At 36.8% G+C, this 23,972-nt stretch overlaps 2 protein-coding genes and 1 long non-coding RNA gene across 3 annotated transcripts; 1 reads left to right on the top strand and 2 right to left on the bottom strand.

Annotated features, from left to right (window-relative positions):
• On the bottom strand, window positions 1-23,967 carry LOC126819806 (uncharacterized). Its single transcript, XM_050548038.2, has 4 exons — window positions 23,692-23,967; window positions 2,914-3,083; window positions 1,946-2,153; window positions 1-776 (listed from the first exon to the last, which is right to left on the bottom strand). Exons 2-4 carry the CDS (start codon window positions 3,073-3,075, stop codon window positions 610-612), a joined length of 537 nt encoding a protein of 178 aa, XP_050403995.1. The 5' UTR covers window positions 3,076-3,083; window positions 23,692-23,967; the 3' UTR covers window positions 1-609.
• Window positions 10,902-14,381, top strand: LOC130012358 (uncharacterized). Its single transcript, XR_008787795.1, has 3 exons — window positions 10,902-11,056; window positions 11,540-11,650; window positions 12,246-14,381. It is a non-coding gene; the product is annotated as an uncharacterized LOC130012358 (long non-coding RNA).
• Window positions 15,765-23,644, bottom strand: LOC130012357 (uncharacterized). The gene is made up of 4 exons (XM_056100119.1): window positions 23,465-23,644; window positions 18,606-18,775; window positions 17,618-17,825; window positions 15,765-16,523 (listed from the first exon to the last, which is right to left on the bottom strand). Exons 1-4 carry the CDS (start codon window positions 23,598-23,600, stop codon window positions 16,357-16,359), a joined length of 681 nt encoding a protein of 226 aa, XP_055956094.1. The 5' UTR covers window positions 23,601-23,644; the 3' UTR covers window positions 15,765-16,356.
• Window positions 23,968-23,972: the final 5 nt, after the last annotated feature.

Here is a 23,972-nt window from a genome sequence, read left to right on the forward strand (position 1 = left end):
ATTCCACAACAAAAAATAATCATTCAAAGTGTAAAAATGTATAAAAAAAATTTCTATGACAAAGAAGATAGCCACACAAAGTGTGGAATACGCCCACACTACACAGCTTATTTGAAAGGGAAACTTTAATATCACTAATAAAGTTGCCTATCTATATATGACATAGGATTCAGTGGAGATGTCTTTGAGTAAGCATAATGTCATAGGTTTGAAAAATGAGAAGTGATGCCTGCCTAACATCATGGGTTTCAGTGGGGATACCCTTGAGTAGAGAGAGAGAAATGGGGTTTAACATCCACGCAACACAAAGTAGGTCATTTCAGAACTAACATATGGTTCTTTTTTATTTCCATAATTCACTTGCGCGTAGGGGTCTTTAGTAGTGGGAGGAAACCGGAGAAAACCCATGAGGTTGGACAGGCAACCTTACTCCTTGTTACGTACAACTTGCGCGTAGGGGTCTTTAGTAGTGGGAGGAAACCGGAGGACCCGTACAACCGGGGATTCGAAACCACGCCAGTTGACACAATGAGAGACCTTATGTTACAGCGCGCACATGCTAACCATTCAGCCATCCAACCCACCTAACAAGGATCAGCAGCCTTGATATCAGTTGAGTTTTCTAAGTTCTTTGTTTAATAATTTCCCCCACAAACTGTTATATGGATGAGCATATATAGTAGGCTGGTCAACACTGTCTACCATTGCTCGGTTTTCATTGGCCCATTTAAATATCGATCCTTCTAAGTTGTAAATATCTGGTTTTGTTTCAGTTTCTGGAGAAAAACAATAGAATATTCATCAGTTGATATTTTTTAAAAAATTTTAACAGGCAGTCGTGTAATTTGGTCCGTGTTTTCCTGAATATGAAATAATCCACAAAAATGAGGACATAGAAAACGGGCTTGGTGCAGGATAAAACTACTTGAAAAAGAAGAGAGAGAGATAAGGGGTTTAACGTCCACGCGACACAAACTAGGTCCTTTCGGGACTAACATATGGTTAAATTTTATTTCAATAATTCGCTTGCGCATAGGGGTTTTTTGCACCGGAGGATCCGGAGAAAACCCACGAGGTTGGACAGGCGACCCTACCCAAAAAGAAGAAAAAAAATGGTCTATGTCTTGTCGATTCAGATTACGGCTCATACAGCCCGTCAGAAAAAATTGGTCTGTGTCCTTTGATAACTGATCTGAAACCGTGCTGAGGCACTTTTTTGATCAAAATCGGGAACAAACCAGTGACCTCCTGCCTAGCGAGCCAGCGTCTTACTCACTTTAAACTAGGAGTTCCTAGGTTCGCTCCCGATGTTGGCAAGGAAAAAATCTCTTAGTGATCAAAATCGGGAACAAACCAGTGACCTCCTGCCTAGCGAGCCAGCGTCTTACTCACTTTAAACTAGGAGTTCCTAGGTTCGCTCCCGATGTTGGCAAGGAAAAAATCTCTTAGTGATCAAAATCGGGAACAAACCAGTGACCTCCTGCCTAGCGAGCCAGCGTCTTACTCACTTTAAACTAGGAGTTCCTAGGTTCGCTCCCGATGTTGGCAAGGAAAAAATCTCTTAGTGAAAAATGAAATGGGGTTTAACGTCCTACTGGTCTGCTTCGACTAGGGTTATTGAAGACGGGCATACGCCATAGAGTGTGCTATGAGGGAAATTTTGCCCAGGCAGCGGCACTATGGCCTTCTCTCATATAGAATTCCAACTGTCAAGGGATCTTTTTCGTGCATGCCTTGTTTTTTTTTTTGTCCCAACCAAAGACTAGACAGACCCTTCTTCCTGCACCACTGACAAGGGGAAACCACGTTGGAGAATCCCGATGAATTTTCTCGGTCAATGCAGGGATCGAACACCCAACCCTTAGCCACTGTGTCTCCTAAGTGTGCATTAGGCTTATGTTTTCACTTTCTTATAAAATATGCAACTATCACTTTCAATGCTTACGTGTATTTTTATAATATTGTTGAAGTTTTTGAGCCAGTAGACTTGATCGATATCCTATAGAACAATAACAGATTATTCTAGTTTTCTCTTCTGTTTTATTCAATTGAGGTAAAGACTTGATAATATCGTCTATGTTGTTTGTGTCGTGATCAACACGGACAGCCTTTGGTAAATGACTAACGATAAATTCTTCTTCTGGTCGGCTATCCTAAAAAATACAACAAAGACAGGCATACGCTATACAGTGTGCTATGAAGGAAATTTTGCCAAGGCAGCAGCACTATGGCCTATGGCATATGGGCACACAGGACCTCAGTTTTTCGTGCCATCCAAATGACTATACGTTGTCCCTTGTCAGGCACTCCCCGTCTGCACAACTGACATGCGGCAACTATGCCGGAAAGTCCCGATGAACTATCTTGGACAACACAGGGATCGCATATAGTACCTCTAGGTTAGCAAACCAACGTCTTACTCGCTGAGGCACTGTAACTCCCTAAATAAAATGAGTTTATCGTCCTACTTTTCTGCCCCACCCAGTGTAATGAAGTAAGGCATAAGCCGAGCATTGCGCTATGAGGTACATTTTGTCTTGATATAAGGCATTGTCAAAATTAATCAGTCAGCTTTAAACTGGAGACAAGTACAGATTAGATGATTTTGGGTGATTTTAAATGAATTTTACAAATTTTTAACAAAGATTTGATATTAAGCGAATGTGAGACACATTAGTGCTAGATACAAGAAATTAAATGACAGACAACCCTACTCCTTGTCACATACAACCCGGGAATCGAAACCACGCCAGTTGACTCAATGAAACGTGCTAACCATTCGGGTATCCAACCCCCCTCCCCCGATTAAATGATACCCGGGTTACAGTGTAAATCATCTAACTATTACTACATTACTCGCTGGGTCACTGTTCTGAATTTGATTTTCTAAAAGAATCTGGCTGGTGAACTTACCAATAAAATGATAGTGTGATCAGGTGTTTTTAACCAGGTAGCTAGTGTTGTTGTTGATATATGATGCACATCGTTAAATTTAGCTGATATTCCTTTTAATGTTATTTTCATCCCTAAACTTGGATTAATATCTACAGTAGCTGATTCACTACTCTCTGCCATTATTTTACCTAAAATAAACAATTAAAATTAAAATTAATATAAGCCTGTATATAATGATAGGTTATACAATGTTTATAATAATAGGCCTCTATTTAATTTACACTCGCTCTCTCTTTTGTAAATGAAATGAAATGAAATGGCGTTTAATGTCCTACTGTTCTGCTCCGAACTGGGCTAATGAAGAAGGGCATAGACAGCGGCACTACGGCCTACTCTTATATCGAATTCCAACTGTCAGGGGATCTTTTATGTGCATGTCAATGTGTACACGGGACCTTTGTTTTTCGTACCATCCGAATAACTAGACAGCTGTCCTTGTCAGGCTCTCCGTCCTGCATCACTGACAAGGGGGAACCATGCCGGAAAAACTGGATGAACTTTCTCGGTCAATGCAGGAATCAAACACCCGATCTCCAGGCTAGCTAGCCAGCGTCTTTTCACGTACATCCGGGGAATCAAAACCACGGCAGTTGACTCAATGACAGACCTTATGATACAGCACGCACATGCTAACCATTCGGACATCCCCCCACCCCGCAGGAAACCGGAGGACTCGGATAAATCCCTCCCCGCCCCCCCAGTAAACCAGAGGACTCGGATAAATCCCATGAGGTTGATACAGGGTGCACACGTTAACCCTTCGGCCATCCAATCGACCAGATACAAAAAAAAAACCCCAAATTTGGATGATACATTCAAAATACCTGATATGACAACTCCCCATATATTTAGGACGGTCACATTCTTGTTACATATTTTCAAATATTAAATCCACTTTGTCCAACATGCATTATTTGAGTATGCATTGTCGTGCACGTAAAATAACCCTTGACAGTTGGGAGCAGATATATAAAAGCTGTCCTGGCATAATTCTCCTCCCTAGCGCCGTTTGTAAATTTATTATTTAGCTTTTTATATAGCAAAAAACACTAGATTTAATTTAAATTTATATATATAGTTTTAACTATATATATAAATATCTCGACTTTTCTGCAAATTTTTCACTTTTAATATTTAAACTAAAAATACAACAAAAACTCAATATTTAACATAATATATATAAATATTTGTTGATTTGTCTCTATTTTCATATTTAACATTTAGCATTGAATATTAAGACCAAAACAAGAGATTTGATGATATATAAATATTTAGCTAAATATTTAGTTAAATGTTTAAACATTTAGCTAAATATATATTTAGTTAAATGTTAAAATATTTAGTTAAACATTTATATATTTAGTTAAACATTTATATATTTAGTTATATATTTAGTTAAACATTTATATATTTAGCTAAATAATATATATTTAGCTAAATAATATATATTTAGCTAAGCTAAATAATATATATTTAGCTAAATATTTATATATTTAACTAAATATATTTAGCTAAATATTTATATATTTAACTAAATAATTATATATTTAGCTAAATAATTATATATTTAGCTAAACATATAGTTAAATTTACAAAGCGCAACCTACCACGCCGTTTGTAAAATAATTATTGTTGTAAGCGACTTCACACTAAACGATGACGTACTGTACAACTTTCCATTGACTGCACCTTGCCTTGATCTGTGCGAACGGCACGGAGTACCGCGGCCGTGATTCGGGTTACAAGTTCGTGGTTAGCTTCCATTTCTAATTGCTAGTAGGCCTATTGTGCCAAGGCTCACGTGTCGGGTACACGTCATCATTTTATGCGCAGTTTATTGTGTCGCTTACGATAATAGAAGGCGGGACCACAAATATATATTTAGTTAAATCATGGACCTGTATTATAAGGTCCATGGTTAAATATTTATACATTTAGCTAAACATATATATTTAGCATGATATTTATATATTTAGTTAAATGTTTATATATTTAACTAAATATATATATTTAGCTAAATGTTAATATATTTAGCTAAATGTTTATATATTTAGCTAAATGTTTATATATTTAGCTAAATGTTTATATATTTAGCTAAATGTTTATATATTTAGCTAAATGTTTATATATTTAGCTAAATGTTTATATATTTAGCTAAATGTTTAACTTTAGATTTTTCTGTGATTTAGTATTTATACCTACGAAAAACAGCACCTTTAGCTATATATTTAACTAAGCGATGTGAAATCAAGATATAACATTTAAAGTTTTTCATAGACCAAAAACTCGACTTTTAGCTACAATATTTTTTTATATTTACATATATGCCATTTTTGTTCTAATATTTATCTAAATATATATATTCGGAGTTAAATCTAATGTTTTTTACTATAAAAAAAAATTAAATAATTATTTTACAAACGGCGCCCCATAATCTACAACAATTGTAAACAATCTACCTAAATTAAAAGCAGAGTTGTTATGATCCAAAGTCTCAATCAATCAAATTGCTTGTCTCTGCTATAGCCTTGGGAGGGGGGGGGGTGGCATGGTTAATGCGTGGGCGTCGCACCATAAGGTCTGTCACTGAGTCAATCGACCTGCTTTCGAATCCTCGCTTGTCATGATAAGAAGTAGGGTCGACTGTCCACCAACCTCGTGGGTTTTCTCCGGGGTCTACGTTTTCATCCCACTGCTAAAGACCACTACGCGCAAACGAATTATTAAATAAAATTTGTCCATGTTAGTCCCGAAATGACATATAGTTTGTGTTGAGTGGACGTTAAACCCAATTTCTTTCTCTCTCCGCCCCTCTCTCTCTCTCCCTCTCTCTCTCTTCTCTGTTTAGCCTTAGTGACAAAACGTACGCTATGCATCACTGGACCATTTTATGAATAAATTTATATGATATTTCTAGATTCAATTTGATAAGAGGACACCGGTAAAACATCCTTCCTAAAGGGCTTCTGGTTATTACAACATTTAAAAAGCCACGTCATGATCCAGATGTATAATAATGAATTACACCAACCATATATACTATTCAAAAAAAGTAGGGGATATTTGATTTTTAAGTGTTATTAAAGTCACCTAATGAAACTGACGAAGAAACAAATGACAAAATGAAATGAATTTCACATTCATCGATTTATTCCAAATGATCGTTAGACTAAGTAAGGCAAAGACTGACCATTATAAGGGTAAAATGATACCCGGGGTCAAACAGCAAAGTTACCACAGCATCACAACCAAGTCAGTAACGGGTAAATCCTCCTCTGTTTGCCAAACAAGCATTGATCCGACGTGGCATACTCCTAATGAGACGTCTAAGGTCATTTTGGTCCAGATTGTCCCATTCCTGTTGCAACGCAGCAGCAAGTTCTTGGACATTGACAGGACGTTGTTGACGTTGGCGTAACCTCTGTCCAAGCATGTCCCAGACATGCTCGATGGGGGAGAGGTCGGGACTCAGTGCTGGCCAAGGTAATGTGATGATGTTCTGTTGTTGGAGGTAACCTGTAACGATCCTGGCCCTGTGACATCTTGCGTTGTCATCCTGGAAGATGAAACGGCAGCCATGAAGTCGTGCGAACGGCACAACATGGACTGCCAAGATGTTGTCCCGGTAGTACTGGCCTGTAACACGCCCTGCAACAACATGTAAAGCCGTTCTTCCAGCAACAGTGATGCCTCCCCACACCATACAGAACCACCCCCAAATCGATCATGTCTGATGACGTTAACGTCTTGGAAGCGCTCGTTTCGACGACGCCACACCCTCCTACGTCTGTCCAAAAAATCAACAGTGAACCTTGACTCATCTGAAAACATCACATTGCTCCAGCGTCGATTATCCCAGTGTTGACGATCCCTACACCAACGACGTCTTGCCTGAATGTGATGATCTCTCAAACAAGGGATCACGCGAGGACGTCGGGCGCGAAGGTGACCCCTATGCAGTCGATTCCGAATCGTCTGGCCACTCACTCTCACACCAGTGTCTGTTTGAAGACGAGCGCTGATCTGATTTGCTGTGATGACACGATTTCTCAAGGCCAAGGTACGGATAAATCGATCCTGGGCTTGAGTTGTCGCCCTTGGTCGACCTGAGCGTGGTCTGTCCTGTACAGATTGTGTATCACGGTATCTGGACCATAGCCTGCTTATGACAGACTGAGAAACATTCATCGTCCGCGCCACAACCGCCTGTGTTGTGCCGATCCGTAGCTTGCCAAGGGCACGTAACCTTTCATTTTGGGTAAGCCGACGCATATCAAAATTTGTTTTCTGGTCACTAAAACAATTCAACTGATGTTTCCACCCTGGAATTCAATGCCACAATGACTGTAACATTCAAAGTCAGAGTCGTGCAAATCTTGGGTTGGACCCCCATGATGATCCCAAGCATCACCTGCATTCCATGCGGTAGCTATTGGTGCGTTTGGGCGTCACATGTAACTGGAAATGTTTCTTCTGTTAGGTTCTATAGTGACTTTTTTCGTAGTCATTTGCATATTTTAGTATTATGCCCCCAAAATCAAATATCCCCTACTTTTTTTTAATAGTATATTATAGCAAGAACAACCAGCTCTTTATCTAAATCTTATATAATGTATCTATAAATATGAAGATTTGAAGAGTATGATAGAGACACATTGTTTTTTGAGTAATTTCCATCCCTGCATTAGCCGAGAAAGTTCATCCAGATTTTCCGGCGTGGTTTCACCTTGTCAGTGATACAGGACGGAGGGCCTGACAAGGACAGCTGTCTAGTCATTCAGATGTGACGAAAAACCAAGGTCCCGTGTACACATTGGCATGCACGTAAAAGATCCCTTGACAGTTGGAATTCGATATAAGAGTAGGCTGTAGTGGCGCTGTCCGGTCAAAATTTCCCTCAGCAAACTGTATGGCATATGCCCGTCTTCATTAGCCCAGTTTGGAGCAACACAGTAGGACGTTAAACCCCATTTCATTTCATTTCATTTCATTTCATTAGCCCAGTTTAGGAGCATAACAGTAGGATGTTAAACCCCATTTCAATTCATTTCATTTCACATTTGGATGGACGAAAAACCAAGGTCCTGTGTATACATTTGTGTGCACGTAAAATATCCCTTGGCAGTTGGAATTCCCTCATCGCCCACTGTATGGCGTATGCCCGTCTTCATTAGCCCAGTTTAGGAGTAGGACGTTAACCCCCTTTCATTATTATTTTTGAGTAAGATCTCTATTAATACGGGTTATGGACATAACGGCCAAAAGCAAAAACGGCCAAAACATATTTGGTCATAACGGCCAAAATTTGGTCACAACGGCCAAAATTTGGTCATAACGGCCAAACATAATTTGGTCATAACGGCCAAAAAAAATTTTGGTCACAACTCCCAAATTTTCTCCTACCTGCCCTTAATAGCCAAGTTTACAGAGTTTTAGATTTAAAAAAAAATAATTAAAATTTTGTTAATGGTTGTCAAAACATCCTTTATAACTTTTTCAATCTTGCAATTTATAAAGTTTTAAAGTTCTTTTGTCTTATGTGATTGTCACAACATTATCCCAAATTAACCATCTGGTATAATTCGAGCCTTTTCTCACAATGATGAGACATTCTTGTCTCAATGATTATCAAAACATCCTTTATAACTTTTTCAACTTTTAAAAGACACCATTGTTTAAAGCTTTTTTTTTATGTAATTGTTGAAGCCCCCTATTAAATTAGCCTTCTTTAATTGGACCATTTTTGTATAATGTTGAGGCATTCTTGTCTCATGTTCTCACGACAATTTAGATTATATATAAATTAAAATGAAGTGATCACCTCGGTGGAAGCGGACGTAAAACACAACTAACAAGTAGTAGAATCATAATCATTCGTTGATCTATATTTGCTAAGATGACAACTTAAAATGTATATTATTTTATAAAGTGTATTATTTATGATTGCCATTACAATGATCATTTTATTTAGTTAGCTGCTGACCCACATATTAGAGAACTGTAGTATATTACTGATTGTATATATTATTTAATAGTGACTTATGTATATAAAGACTGTAAATATAAATAAATAAATCTAGCGTAAAAATATATTGAACTGTATATATATACCTCATTAAATTGTATATATGAGTGTAATTTGACTTTTGTTTATAACGATTGTAAATATAAACAAATAAATAAATCTAGCATACATACAATATAATTAATATATTGAACTGTTTATAGGCCTACCACATTAAATTATCAAATGTATATTGCATTGTAAATATTATTATTCATAAATGAGTGTACCTATGACTTTTGTAAATAAACTATTTAAAAAAAACAAAAAAACAAAAAAAACCAGATCAAATGCTTGACTCTACTCTTGTATCATAATGAAGTGTGTTTATTGTGCCAAAACTGTCAAAAAATTCAGCATGCTGTTTCTTGTGATGTATGTGGTAGTTGGACACACAGATTATGTGGTACAGACATTTCGAAGGAAGACTACTTAAGAGCCCAAGACCAGACTATCAGTTTTGTGTGTTCTGTCTGCAATGTCCCTGTTGGAAACTTTTCACTAAATGCAACAATTGAATCATCACTATTAGCTTCTTCTGAAAGGTAGGTTCAGATGTTTTATCAATTTATTTATTTAGATTATAAATAAATGTATACGGTGCATTTTCCATATGTTATGAAGATCATATTAATGTTTTTCAGAATTATATACAGTGTATGCATATGTATTTGATAATTTTAATTTTATGTTTTTCAGAATAAATATAAAGTTCATGGTGGCACCCATAGCTTCATAAAAAAAACTAATGAGTTTACCTTTTTTGCCAAAGTCACACGTACTGTACGTGACATTTTACCAACTTCAGGGTAAAACCACAAACGATAAACTAATTGAGTTAATGGATTATATGGAACGTCAATGGATTGACCATAGCCTTTTTAAAATGTCATCTTGGAGTGTGTTTAACCAGACAATAAGGACAAACAATAACATAGAAGGTATGTACAGACTATTCAAAAATTAAGTTTTATCTAGCTTAAATGCATGGTCGCCTATAATGTAATATACCATTTTATTCTACATGGATTTAATTATTTGTTAAATTTTATTTCAGGGTGGCATCGACACATCAACCACAAGGCTGGTGAGCAACAGTTGGGGATGTATAAGCTGATTAGCTTTCTTTTTGGAGAAGTCGACATGTTGCCCCTTCAAGCCGCATTATTGTTCGAAGGGAAATTGAGGAGTTATTTCATCCGAACATGTACGAACGCCCAAGAAGAGATTTACCATGCTTGGAGAGAATATGAGAATGGATATTTGAGTGCTAGCATGATGTAACGGATATGTTCCCGTCACCATGGACCCGTTGAATAGATAGTCCTGGGCCATAACTCTGGCAGTAATTATCAGAAATCGCTGAAAATCAATAGACTTCTTCATTGCATGACCTTAAACACTGTGTATGAATTTAAAGTCAATCGGATATTAACTTTAGCCTCTAGAGAGTTTTTAATGTGATCAAGGGTCATAACTGGCAGTAATTATCAGATGTCGCTTAAAATCAATAGGCTTCTTTGTCCCATGACCTTAAACACTGTGTATAAATTTAAATTCAATCGGATATTAACTTTAGTCAACTCTAATCTCACTTAATGTATCTTTAAGTGTTAAAACACATTGTATTTTAATACGTCGCATTCCTGATATTTCTTCTTCCTCTTTTGAATTAATATATTTGTTTTCAATTAATCACGAACATATGCCTCCGTGTTTATTTTTGTTGTTGTTATTTTTGTTATAAAATAATTTATGGCCATTCAAAAATAAAATATATTAAAATTGTTTTTGTTCTTCTGTTTTTTTAATATTTTGATTCATTAAACCATTACCAAAAAATATTTTGGCCGTTATGACCAATGTTTTGGCCGTTATGACCAGAAATTTTTGGCGGTTTTTTCTTTTGGCCGTTATGTCCATAACCCATTAATACAAGGTTTTGAACATTATGATAAACATGGTTTTTAAACAATAGGCTGGCAAGCTATATATTGTTACCACATGTCAGGGTGATTTAAAAGAAGGGCTTAATAGGTTAGGGGGATGGATGGCCGAATGGTTAGCACGTGCGCACTGTATCCTAAGGCCTGTCTTTGAGTCAACTGGCGTGGTTTCGAATCCCTGGTTGTACGTGACAACGGGTAGGGTCGCCTGTCCAACCTAATGGGTTTTCTCTGGGTCCTCCGGTTTCCTGCCACTGCTAAAGACCCCTACGCGCAAGCCAATTATTGAAATAAAATTAAAAACCATATGCTAGTCCCAAAATGACCTAGTTTGTGTCAAGTGGACGTTACATCTCATTTTTCTCTCTCTCTCACTTAATGGGTTAAAACATTAGAGGTTGGACAGGCGACACTACTCGTTACAACCAAGTGGCGAATTGAAACCACGCCACTTGGCTCAATGACAGCCCCTATATGATCTAACATGCATATTAACCATTTGGCCACCCAACGCCCCTGAATCAAAGGAAACTTGTTTGATTATTTCTCCTACGTTGTATCTGTTTTATTTCAGGGTTTTTCTCCTATGTTAGTATGCTGTATCTGGATGTGGCCCACAATCATCCCATATTACGTGTATTTATCAGTCATATCTGGGGTCCGAAAATAGAAGAGAAACAAACAGGTACTATTAACCCTTAACCCAGTTTTACATGTACATGTACATGTTTTTGCAGCATTTCCGCACGCGGTTTTGACGGTGACATGGAAATGGTCCCATTACATATGCATTAGACCGACAAAAATGGACCTTAGAGAAAAATGATATATTTATACCGGTACATCCCTGGACAGATAGAAACTGCTGTTTCTTAGTCCGTCTCAAACTGCCTGAGATATGTGAATACCTACCCGTATTAGAGAACAATTTACTAGTCTTGCGGGCGCCATAACGATATAGGGAGTTTAGTTGGGTCCATCTAAGGAGCTTGTATAGCTTATTACAAACTTAACGTCCAATACATTATACATGATATTATCAGATTGATTAATGGGTAAATTATTTTTATATACACCCACATTTTAAGGTGTTTTTATATACACCCACATTTTATAGTGTTTTTATATACACGCACATTTTATGGTGTTTTTATATACACCCACATTTTATGGTGTTTTTATATACACCTAGCATATGCTCTATGCTAGAACCCTCCCACCCCCTCCACCAACCTCTAGACATGCACCTGCTCTGCTTCATTCTATTTTTTCTATTTTAGGAAAAAAGAACAAGACAAGTAAAGCATGGATACGATGGAATCTAGCATACACTCTGATTAAAAACCCGAATTTGAGAGAATTAAGAGTACATAAAATACCTCATGATCAACTATCTACGATCGATATTGGATTAAATCATGAACTAGGAAGTGTGGTATATTATAATAACAATACTGAAATTGAATTGTTTTAAACTCATCCGGTTTCAAGTTTTGGTTTTAGTTTTGAGTAATAGAGGTGTTTGTTTGTTGGGGCCTTAAAAAACGCTTAAAGATACATTATGGGAGATCAGATAAAGAGCTGGCAGTTCTCACTATAATAGTTAAAAACTAGATAATATAAAGGCAATTTGCTGTAAATTTCAGTCAAATTGATCCACTCTGAACCAAGATTTTTGTCGGTACGATAAAAAAAACGATTGTCATTACTAAAGTCGGTACGATAAAAACATAGTCTCGAGTATCCATTTCATGATTAAATCATGAATGAAAGCTGAGCAGCAAATCGTATCATAATCCAATGAATATCGCAGGCTAGCGTTGACATCGAGAGTTGCATATGGTCTGGATATGTTAATTAATGTCTAATTATAAATTAATACCTGCAATAGGCAGATTTAGCTCTTGCATAATGTATGTTTAATTAATCTATGACTAAAGATTATTTTAGATAACTTAGCTGCTGTGGTGATAGATTTTGTTGCCTGAATATATATCTATCTCTAATTAAACATACATTATTCAAGAGCTAAATCTGCCTATTGCAGGTATTTCTTTAGGCCTGAAATTTTATCTAAATTATTAATAAGACATTTATTAACAAAACAAGACCATAATCAACTCTTGATGGCATCGAATACTCGAGATTTTAACTAGATTATAACGGTTCACGATTTAAAAATTTAATTTAAAAATGGGAAAGCGAGGCTAAGTCACGAATATCCAGTACCCTGATTACCACAATGTACACATCTTGTCAAAACTACAAACAGTGATAACTTGGCTCAGAATGAAGTAATTTGAATGATATTTTCAATATTTTCATTTTACATTATCTATTTTTGAGCTATATTAGCAAGAGTGATCAGCTCTTTATCTAAATCTTACATAATGTATCTTTAAGACAGTGAATTATTCCTTTTCATTGTATAATTTGTTTTCAACACTGTCAATTTCATAGTATTATCTGTTTTCAACACTGTACATTTGATAGTATTATCTGTTTAACACTGTACATTTGATAGTATTATCTGTTTAACACTGTACATTTGATAGTATTATCTGTTTTCACAACTGTTCATTTCATAGTATTATCTGTTTTCACCACTGTGCATTTCATGGTACCATCTGTTTTCACCACTGTGCATTTCATGGTACCATCTGTTTTCACCACTGTGCATTTCATGGTACCATCTGTTTTCACCACTGCATATTTGATATTATAATTAGTTTTCACCACTGCATTTCATAGTAGAATTTGTTTCCAAAACTGCATTTCATAGTATTTGTTTTCAACACTGCATTTCATAATATAATCTGTTTTCAACACTGCGCATTTCATAGTATTATCTGTTTTCACAACTGTGCATTTCATAGTATTATCTGTTTTCACTGCTGTGCATTTTATGTTTTCAACACGGTGCATTTCAAAGTGTAATTTGTTTTAATAATTGGTTGTTTAGTTTTATATTTGTTATCATTATTGTCTAGTTAAGACATGTAAAAATATTATTTTATAAATAAGCCAACCTTCAGGTTGTGATTTTCCATTTTCGATCAGAATGAATACTGTTTAGTTTTAAACTAATATGTTGATAATTTTATGTTGAATCTGAAAGAACACGGTTTAAGTTCTAAATTAATTTGTTTATAATTTTATTTCCAATCTGTTTAGTTAGACAGTGCATGATATTTTTAATTTACATGTATTTTCTTTTATTTGTTATCTGAATGAATACTGTTTATAATTTTCTTCCAATCTGAATGAATACGTTTTATTTAGTTATAATGTGCATATTATTGTGGCATATTTTATTATTTTCTTTTATTTAAACTCTGATCTGAATGAATACAGTTTAGTTTTAAACTAATATGTTTATAATTTTATTTTCGATCTGAATAAATGCTGTTTAGTTGTAAACTAATATGTTTATAATTTTATTTTTGATCTGAATAAATGCTGTTTAGATTTAAACTAATATGTTTATTAATTATATTGTTGATCTGAATAAATGCTGTTTTGTTTTTTAAACTAAATGTTTATAATTGTATTACGTGTAACAGATTTCATATTGTTTGTTAAATTGAATATATTTTGTATTATGTATAATAACAGATTTTATACTGTTAGTTTGAATATATTTTATATCACATATTTTAATACTTTATATCACATATTTTAATACTTTTTGTTTATTAAATATATTTATAACGATCTTCATGTTTTTTTATCTTTTGTTAAACTGCCAATCTTTATTTAGTGCAGCGGGACATATGAACGGAAACCGTTCAAATGTGGACACAAGTATCAAAATTGGCACAAAACTCCTTGAGCACTACTCTTTTGTAGGGAACCAAGGTGGCTAAGTGGGTAAGACGCTGGCTCGCTAGTCTAGGGGTTGCACGTTCGATCCCCGCATTGGCCGAGAAAGTTCATCAGGATTTTCCGAGGTGGTGCAGGGACGGTGGCGCTTGACAAGGACAGCTGTCTAGTTTTTCGGATGGACAGAAAACCGTGGACCTGTGTATGCATTGGCGTACACATAAAAAATCCCCTGGCGTACACAGTGCTGCTGCCCGGGTATATACCAGTCTCCATTAGCCCAGTAGGAGCAGAACAGTAGGATGTTAAACCCCATTTCATTTTACTCTTTTGAAAAACAAGCCCATTAGCAACTCGAGAATGTGGCCAATAGAAATACTCTCAGTTGGTCAAGTGGGTAATATTCTGTGAAAGAAAAAACAAAAATCGCTGCCATCTTGGAAAATGAGTCATTTTGAAAATTCGAGTGGCGGGCCTACAGGATTTTCTCAATAAATGACCCTAACCAGACAACCATTCAAATTTTAGTGCTTGTATCCAGATTTGAACGATGTTTTAGACTTATATTAGCTGTCCACGATATTCATTGGTTGGTGCAGAGAAGTAGGAAGTTAAACCCCATTTCATATTATTCCATTTGTTTCGAACCTGCGGCAAATTGTCTTGTATATACCAGCTTTGTTCCACCTGATAAGACACAAGATATGCAATTTTTGTACCATTTATTAGTTGTCGATATGTTACATAACCTCAGAAGGTACAATCAGCATATCCTTTATTATATAAACACGTAAAAAGTATATTTGAAGCTTCAAAAAGCTAAAATAAATTTTCCAGCTGGGTCTGCTCGGCTGCCTTTCTTTACATATATATCTCTTTGTCAAAAAAATATCAGGTGTTTCAACCCATTGGTGAGAAATTATAACTACTAACCACTGATACCATATGTAACAAAAAAAATTAATAATTTCTAAATATAAAAAAGTAACAAATTTATTCCATATTCCACAACAAAAAATAATCATTCAAAGTGTAAAAATGTATAAAAAAAATTTCTATGACAAAGAAGATAGCCACACAAAGTGTGGAATACGCCCACACTACACAGCTTATTTGAAAGGGAAACTTTAATATCACTAATAAAGTTGCCTATCTATATATGACATAGGTTTCAGTGGAGATGTCTTTGAGTAAGCATAATGTCATAGGTTTGAAAAATGAGAAGTGATGCCTGCCTAACATCATGGGTTTCAGTGGGGATACCCTTGAGTAGAGAGAGAGAAATGGGGTTTAACGTCCACGCAACACAAAGTAGGTCATTTCAGAACTAACATATGGTTCATTTTTATTTCAATAATTCACTTGCGCGTAGGGGTCTTTAGTAGTGGGAGGAAACCGGAGGACCCGGAGAAATCCTATGAGGTTTGACAGGCGACACTACTCCTTGTCACATACAACCGGGGATTCGAAACCACGCCAGTTGACACAATGACAGACCTTATGTTACAGCGCGCACATGCTAACCATTCAGCCATCCAACCCACCTAACAATGATCAGCAGCCTTGATATCAGTTGAGTTTTCTAAGTTCTTTGTTTAATAATTTCCCCCACAAACTGTTATATGGATGAGCATATATAGTAGGCTGGTCAACACTGTCTACCATAGCTCGGTTTTCATTGGCCCATTTAAATATCGATCCTTCTAAGTTGTAAATATCTGGTTTTGTTTCAGTTTCTGGAGAAAAAAAAAAGGCATATTCATCAATTGATATTTTTTAAAAAATTTTAACAGGCAGTCGTGTAATTTGGTCCTTGTTTTCCTGAATATGAAATAATCCACAAAAATAAGTACATAGAAAACGGGCCTAAGGCTTGGTGCAGGATAAAACTACTTGAAAAAGAAGAGAGAGAGATAAGGGGTTTAATGTCCACTCGACACAAACTAGCTCATTTCGGGACTAACATATGGTTAAATTTTATTTCAATAATTCGCTTGCGCATAGGGGTCTTTAGCACTCGGAGGACCCGGAGAAAACCCATGAGGTTGGACAGGCGACCCTACCCAAAAAGAAGAAAAAAAATGGTCTATGTCTTGTCGACTCAGATTACGGCTCATACAGCCCGTCAGAAAAAATTGGTCTGTGTCCTTTGATAACTGATCTGAAACCGTGCTGGGAGATCCTGAGGCACTTTTTTGATCAAAATCGGGAACAAACCAGTGACCTCCTGCCTAGCGAGCCAGCGTCTTACTCACTTTAAACTAGGAGTTCCTAGGTTCGCTCCCGATGTTGGCAAGGAAAAAATCTCTTAGTGATCAAAATCGGGAACAAACCAGTGACCTCCTGCCTAGCGAGCCAGCGTCTTACTCACTTTAAACTAGGAGTTCCTAGGTTCGCTCCCGATGTTGGCAAGGAAAAAATCTCTTAGTGAAAAATGAAATGGGGTTTAACGTCCTACTGGTCTGCTTCGACTAGGGTTATTGAAGACGGGCATACGCCATAGAGTGTGCTATGAGGGAAATTTTGCCCAGGCAGCGGCACTATGGCCTACTCTCATATAGAATTCCAACTGTCAAGGGATCTTTTTCGTGCATGCCAATGTATACACAAGACCTTGTTTTTTTTTGTCCCAACCGAAGACTAGACAGACCCTTCTTCCTGCACCACTGACAAGGGGAAACCACGTTGGAGAATCCCGATGAATTTTCTCGGCTAATGCAGGGATCGAACACCCAACCCTTAGCCACTGTGTCTCCTAACTCTCTAGTGTGCATTAGGCTTATGTTTTCACTTTCTTATAAAATATGCAACTATCACTTTCAATGCTTACGTGTATTTTTATAATATTGTTGAAGTTTTTGAGCCAGTAGACTTGATCGATATCCTATAGAACAATAACAGATTATTCTAGTTTTCTCTTCTGTTTTATTCAATTGAGGTAAAGACTTGATAATATCGTCTATGTTGTTTGTGTCGTGATCAACACGGACAGCCTTTGGTAAATGACTAACGATAAATTCTTCTTCTGGTCGGCTATCCTAAAAAATACAACAAAGACAGGCATACGCTATACAGTGTGCTATGAAGGAAATTTTGCCAAGGCAGCAGCACTATGGGCTACTCTTATATCAAATTCCAACTGCCAAGGTTTTTTTTACATGCACGCCAATGGGCACACAGGACCTCAGTTTTTCGTTGTCCCTTGTCAGGCACTCCCCGTCTGCACAACTGACATGCGGCAACTATGCCGGAAAGTCCTGATGAACTATCTTGGACAACACAGGGATCGCACATAGAACCTCTAGGTTAGCAAACCAACGTCTTACTCACTGAGGCACTGTAACTCCCTAAATAAAATGAGTTTATCGTCCTACTTTTCTGCCCCACCCAGTGTAATGAAGTAAGGCATAAGCCGAGCATTGCGCTATGAGGTACATTTTGTCTTGATATAAGGCATTGTCAAAATTAATCAGTCAGCTTTAAACTGGAGACAAGTACAGATTAGATGATTTTGGGTGATTATAAATGAATTTTACAAATTTTTAACAAAGATTTGATATTAAGCGAATGTGAGACACATTAGTGCTAGATACACGAAATTAAATGACAGACAACCCTACTCCTTGTCACATACAACCCGGGAATCGAAACCACGCCAGTTGACTAAATGAAACGTGCTAACCATTCGGGTATCCAACCCCCTCCCCCGATTAAATGATACCCGGGTTACAGTGTAAATCATCTAACTATTACTACATTACTCGCTGGGTCACTGTTCTGAATTTGATTTTCTAAAAGAATCTGGCTGGTGAACTTACCAATAAAATGATAGTGTGATCAGGTGTTTTTAACCAGGTAGCTAGTGTTGTTGTTGATATATGATGCACATCGTTAAATTTAGCTGATATTCCTTTTAATGTTATTTTCATCCGTAAACTTGGATTAATATCTACAGTAGCTGATTCACTACTCTCTGCCATTATTTTACCTAAAATAAACAATTAAAATCAAAATTAATATAAGCCTGTATATAATAATAGGTTATACAATGTTTATAATAATAGGCCTCTATTTAATTTACACTCGTTCTCTCTTTTGTAAATGAAATGAAATGAAATGGAGTTTAATGTCCTACTGTTCTGCTCCGAACTGGGCTAATGAAGAAGGGCATAGACAGCGGCACTACGGCCTACTCTTATATCGAATTCCAACTGTCAGGGGATCTTTCATGTGCATGTCAATGTGTACACGGGACCTTTGTTTTTCGTACCATCCGAATAACTAGACAGCTGTCCTTGTCAGGCTCTCCGTCCTGCATCACTGACAAGGGGGAACCATGCTGGAAAATCTGGATGAACTTTCTCGGTCAATGCAGGAATCAAACACCCGATCTCACGTACATCCGGGGAATCAAAACCACGGCAGTTGACTCAATGACAGACCTTATGATACAGCACGCACATGCTAACCATTCGGACATCCCCCCACCCCGCAGGAAACAGGAGGACTCGGATAAATCCCTCCCCGCCCCCCAGGAAACCAGAGGACTGGGATAAATCCCATGAGGTTGATACAGGGTGCACACGCTAACCCTTCGGCCATCCAATCGACCAGATACAAACAAAAACCCCCCCAAATTTGGATGATTCATTCAAAATACCTGATATGACAACTCCCCATATATTTAGGACGGTCACATTCTTGTTACATATTTTCAAATATTAAATCCACTTTGTCCAACATGCATTATTTGAGTATGCATTGTCGTGCACGTAAAATAACCCTTGACAGTTGGCAGCAGATATATAAAAGCTGTCCTGGCATAATTCTCCTCCCTAGCACATGTGAGACATGACAAAAATAGTATGTTATTTTTATAAATAATGTTAATTTTGAATAATTTCAATACAGATATTATTATTATTGGATTCACCTTAATTATGAGAGCATAATATCAGTATGTATTCATAATAAAATAGGATACATTTTTTTGCTACTAAGACATTAATAGACCATCTATCTTTCTGACCCTTTATTTAAATTCATTTGAAAACAACAACAACAAACAAACAAACAAACAAACAAACAAACAAACTGTTTGAGAGTATAGACCAATCAATTCAGATGAATAGAAACAAAATACAGTCGGTCGTTGTCCCAATATTAAAATAAAACAAGCCAACAGTGAGGCTGATGTCCCCCGCCAAAATACCAAAATAAATAGATGACACATTAATTTATCGCACATTTATTTTTTTTAAAGTATCAAGCAATCAAACTGATTATCAACTATACACTTAAGTTTCATCACTCTCTATCAAAGTTATCTTGTCCTAAAGCATCAACCAACAAGGCATTGACCTAATCAACACATACACCAAGTTTGAACATTCTAGCTCAATTAGGAAGATAGTTATTGTGTCCCAAAAAGTGTGACGGACAGACAGACGGACAGACAGACGGACAAACCCATTTTAATAGTCCCCTGCTTTCTTCGAAAGGCGGGGGACAAAAAACCAACAAACGTGTAGTCTAAAAAATCCAAACCTCAAAAAAACTCCCCACAACAAATAAATAAAGCTGAAGATCAGTCAATGTATAGAACATGACCTTATGACCCTCGAGTAAATAATAAACAATTTCATTCATACATGTAGACTATAAATATAGGTACTGATTATACACATCTTCATCATCTCTGATTTCAGTACAAGGTGAACTTTCTTCTTTACTTAGATCAGGTAAGCAAGCCTGGAAACACGGCACCTGTCACAGACAATGTCAGGCACAGATTCAGGCTTTGTCAGGCAAAAAATCTTTGGTGCCTGTCATTTTGTCCGGCACTGATTTTTCTTTTTTATTGATATTATTAACAGATGTCCGGCATTAAGTTAACAAATGTCAGGTACTACTTCATTAGTGCCTGACATTTGGTCAGGTATATCTAAAATTGTTATTTCCAGGCCTGGGTAAGTTTATAATGAAAATCTGGCTCTGATGGCGAGTCACGGTGGCTCAGTGAATAAGGCGCTAGCTCACTAACCAGGAGAAAATTTCTCAAGATTTTTCACTGTGGTTTCTTACTGTCAGTGATGCAGGACGGCAGGCCTAGCAAGGACAGCTGTCTAGTCGTTCGGATGGGACGAAAAACCGAGGTCCCGTGTATGCATTGGCGTTCACATAAAAGATCCCTTGGCAGTTGGAATTTGATATAAGAGTATGCCATAGTGCCACTGCCCCGGCAAAATTTCCCTCATAGCAAGGCACAGCATCTAATCATTTGGATGGGACTAAGATGAGGTCCTGTGTACACATTGGTGTGCATGTAAAAGAACCTCTCACAGAATTTGATGAAGAAAATGAAATGAAATGGGATTTAACATCCTACTGTTATGTTCCGATTGGGCTAATGAAGACGGGCATACACCATACAGTGTGCTATGAAGGAAATATTTTGCCCGGACAGCGGCACTATGGCCTACTCTTATATCGAATTCCAACTGACAAGGGATCTTTTATGTGCAGGCCAATGTTTACACAGGACCTCAGTTTTTGGTCCCATCCAAATGACTAGACAGCTGTCCTTGTCAGCCTCTCGGTCCTTCATCACTGACAAGGGGAAACCACGTCGGAAAAATTATGGACTCATCATGTTTAACGTTGATATGGATGCCGATTGAGACTTCGTTCATTATCAAGGCAAATGGTAGCCTACTGGACAATTGTCAAAACTTCAATCATTACTAACTTTGCTCAGGATAAATTAATTTGACTAAAATTTTCAACATATCCATTATTTATTTTTGAACTTTTATAGCAAGAACAGTGGGCTCTTTATCTAAATCTTCCATAATGTATCTTTAAACTTTTATAGCAAGAATGGTCAGTCATTATCTAAATCTTACATAATGTATCTTTAAATATATAAAAGAGTCTTACAGCTAGCTAAAAAAATACATTTACAATATTATTATATTACAGGAAAAAGCACTGTAATAAATAAAGATGGCATCTATTAGAAATCTGGTTACTATGTTTCTGTTTGTTGCTATGGTTATTTTGGTCTGCAAAGGTAAGATATGTTTCATATATAGAGAGAGAAATAGGTCATTTTGAGACTAACACAAAAATTTGCTTGCACATATAATGGGTCATTAGCAGTGGGAGGAAACTGGAGGACCCGGAGAAAACCCAGGAGATTGGACAGGTGACCCAGGAGATTGGACAGGTGACCCAGGAGATTGGACAGGTGACCCAGGAGATTGGACAGGTGACCCTGGAGATTGGACAGGTGACCCAGGAGATTGGACAGGTGACCCTAGAGATTGGACAGGTGACCCTAGAGATTGGACAGGTGACCCTGGAGATTGGACAGGTGACCCAGGAGATTGGACAGGTGACCCTAGTGTTGGATTCAATGACTGACATTAGGCCTATAGGATCTAAAATGTACAGGCTAAATCATTCGGCCACCCTAATGTGGTTTGGGTTTAGGTTGCAAAGAAAACAGACCCTTTGACATGAAGAGCTTCCTGGAATTTTTCTCATCTTGAGTTTAGCATAGGGAATGATCAAAGATCAATCGGCTAAAGCCAACAAAAAACAGCCGATTAACATCCCTGAGCAAAACCGTTCGGCCAAACGACCCTCCTACTTTCATATACCCTAATGTGGTTTGAGTTTAGTTGCAAAGAAAAAAAAACAGAGCCTTATACTTGACCCGAAGAGGCTACTGGAATTTTTCTCATCTTGAATTTAGCATAGGCCATAATTACCCAGCTATTCAAACAAAATTTTATAGTTAATTTCTCCTGTGTTTATATCTAAGAAAACATGTACACATTTCCTATTAAAACAGTAATCAGATAATTCTATCATCTGAAATTAAACCGTAAATTTAAATATATGCTGTATATTGCCTTTCAGCTGATGATGGTGGACAGCGTTTTAACAGAGGATTTGGATTCAACCAAGGATTTGGACATCCCTTTAATCAAGGCTTTCCCAGATTTCCTATTTCAGGTTTTAACCAAGGATTCGGATTTCCCACAATTCCCAGATTTCCTAGATTCCCTAGATTCGGATTTCCAAATCAAGGAATTAACCTAAGATTCCGTAACTTTGGGAATTCTGATTCTTAAATTCCTGTATTATAAATCATCAGTAATTTCATATAAATTGTTAGAAAATCTACAAACTGTTTATTAGGCTATATCATATGCTTCATTGTTGTATTCAGTGAGCTAGCTTTTTATGTTTTATGGAAAGAAGAACTCATAAAAGCCTTAATTTTGTATTTAATACATCTACATATTTTCTACGACTATCCATGTATGTAGCTCAACTATGAAAATATTTGATATTATTTGGGATGCAAACATGCATGTAAATAAACATTTTGTCTGGTCAAAATTTTGTTTACAGTTTCCTTCTTCTTTATTTTATCGTTTTTCCATCCCATCCAAATAACTAGACACTGACAGAGAGTATCTATGCTGGAAAATTCTGGGAAACTTTTTTGAACAAAATAGGGTTCAAATCTCGGAACTATGGCCTATAAATCGAATGCCAACTGTCATGGGAATTTCATGTACACAGGACCTCTGGGTTTTTTTACCAATCCAAATAACTAGACACTGTAACTCAGGGAAACTACAATGGAAAATTACGATTGTACCTGACAAGGAGTAGCTAGGGTACGTCGCCTGTCCAACCTCGTGGGTTTTTTCCAGGTTGTCCGAATTTCCTACTCCTCTAGCTCCACTGCTAAAGACCCTACTCGCAAGCAAATTATTAAAATAAAATTGAACCATGTGTAAGTCCCGATATGACCTAGTTTGTGTCGAGTGGACGTTAAACTCTCTCTCTCTCTCTCTCTCTCTCTCACGTGTATAGGCTACCTACCAAAGTAGCCTACAGTCTAGTTCAAAGTTGTCCCCACTCCACTGGTCCACTGCTGGCTGATATATCATGACAAAACACAGGTATCAGTGTCAGTATGTTGTAACGTCTCCATTTTTGTTTGAGATATTACAAATAATTAGATTCGTCATGACATTCTGGTACCAATCTAAGACTCATAGCTTAAACTATTTATTACTATGGCCTATCGAAACTATAATACCGGGTATAGAATAAACATTTGCAAACACCTTTAAATTGTTAGTTTCCACGAGTTATTTCCC

Source organism: Patella vulgata, chromosome 4 (genome assembly GCF_932274485.2).
Source record: "Patella vulgata chromosome 4, xgPatVulg1.2, whole genome shotgun sequence".
Classification (NCBI taxonomy): domain Eukaryota; kingdom Metazoa; phylum Mollusca; class Gastropoda; family Patellidae; genus Patella; species Patella vulgata.

Bases quoted from the DNA above. Each gene is read 5' to 3' on its own strand.
- LOC126819806 (XM_050548038.2), bottom strand. From the start codon at position 3,075: ATGGCAGAGAGTAGTGAATCAGCTACTGTAGATATTAATCCAAGTTTA. The intron at 2,154-2,913 runs GTAAGTTCACCA...TGTATTTTTTAG, and splicing joins ATCACACTATCATTTTATTG to GATAGCCGACCAGAAGAAGA. The intron at 777-1,945 runs GTAAGCATTGAA...GTTTTTCTCCAG, and splicing joins ACAATATTATAAAAATACAC to AAACTGAAACAAAACCAGAT.
- LOC130012357 (XM_056100119.1), bottom strand. From the start codon at position 23,600: ATGGTTCAATTTTATTTTAATAATTTGCTTGCGAGTAGGGTCTTTAGC. The intron at 18,776-23,464 runs GTACAATCGTAA...TGTTTATTTTAG, and splicing joins CCCTAGCTACTCCTTGTCAG to GTAAAATAATGGCAGAGAGT. The intron at 17,826-18,605 runs GTAAGTTCACCA...TGTATTTTTTAG, and splicing joins ATCACACTATCATTTTATTG to GATAGCCGACCAGAAGAAGA.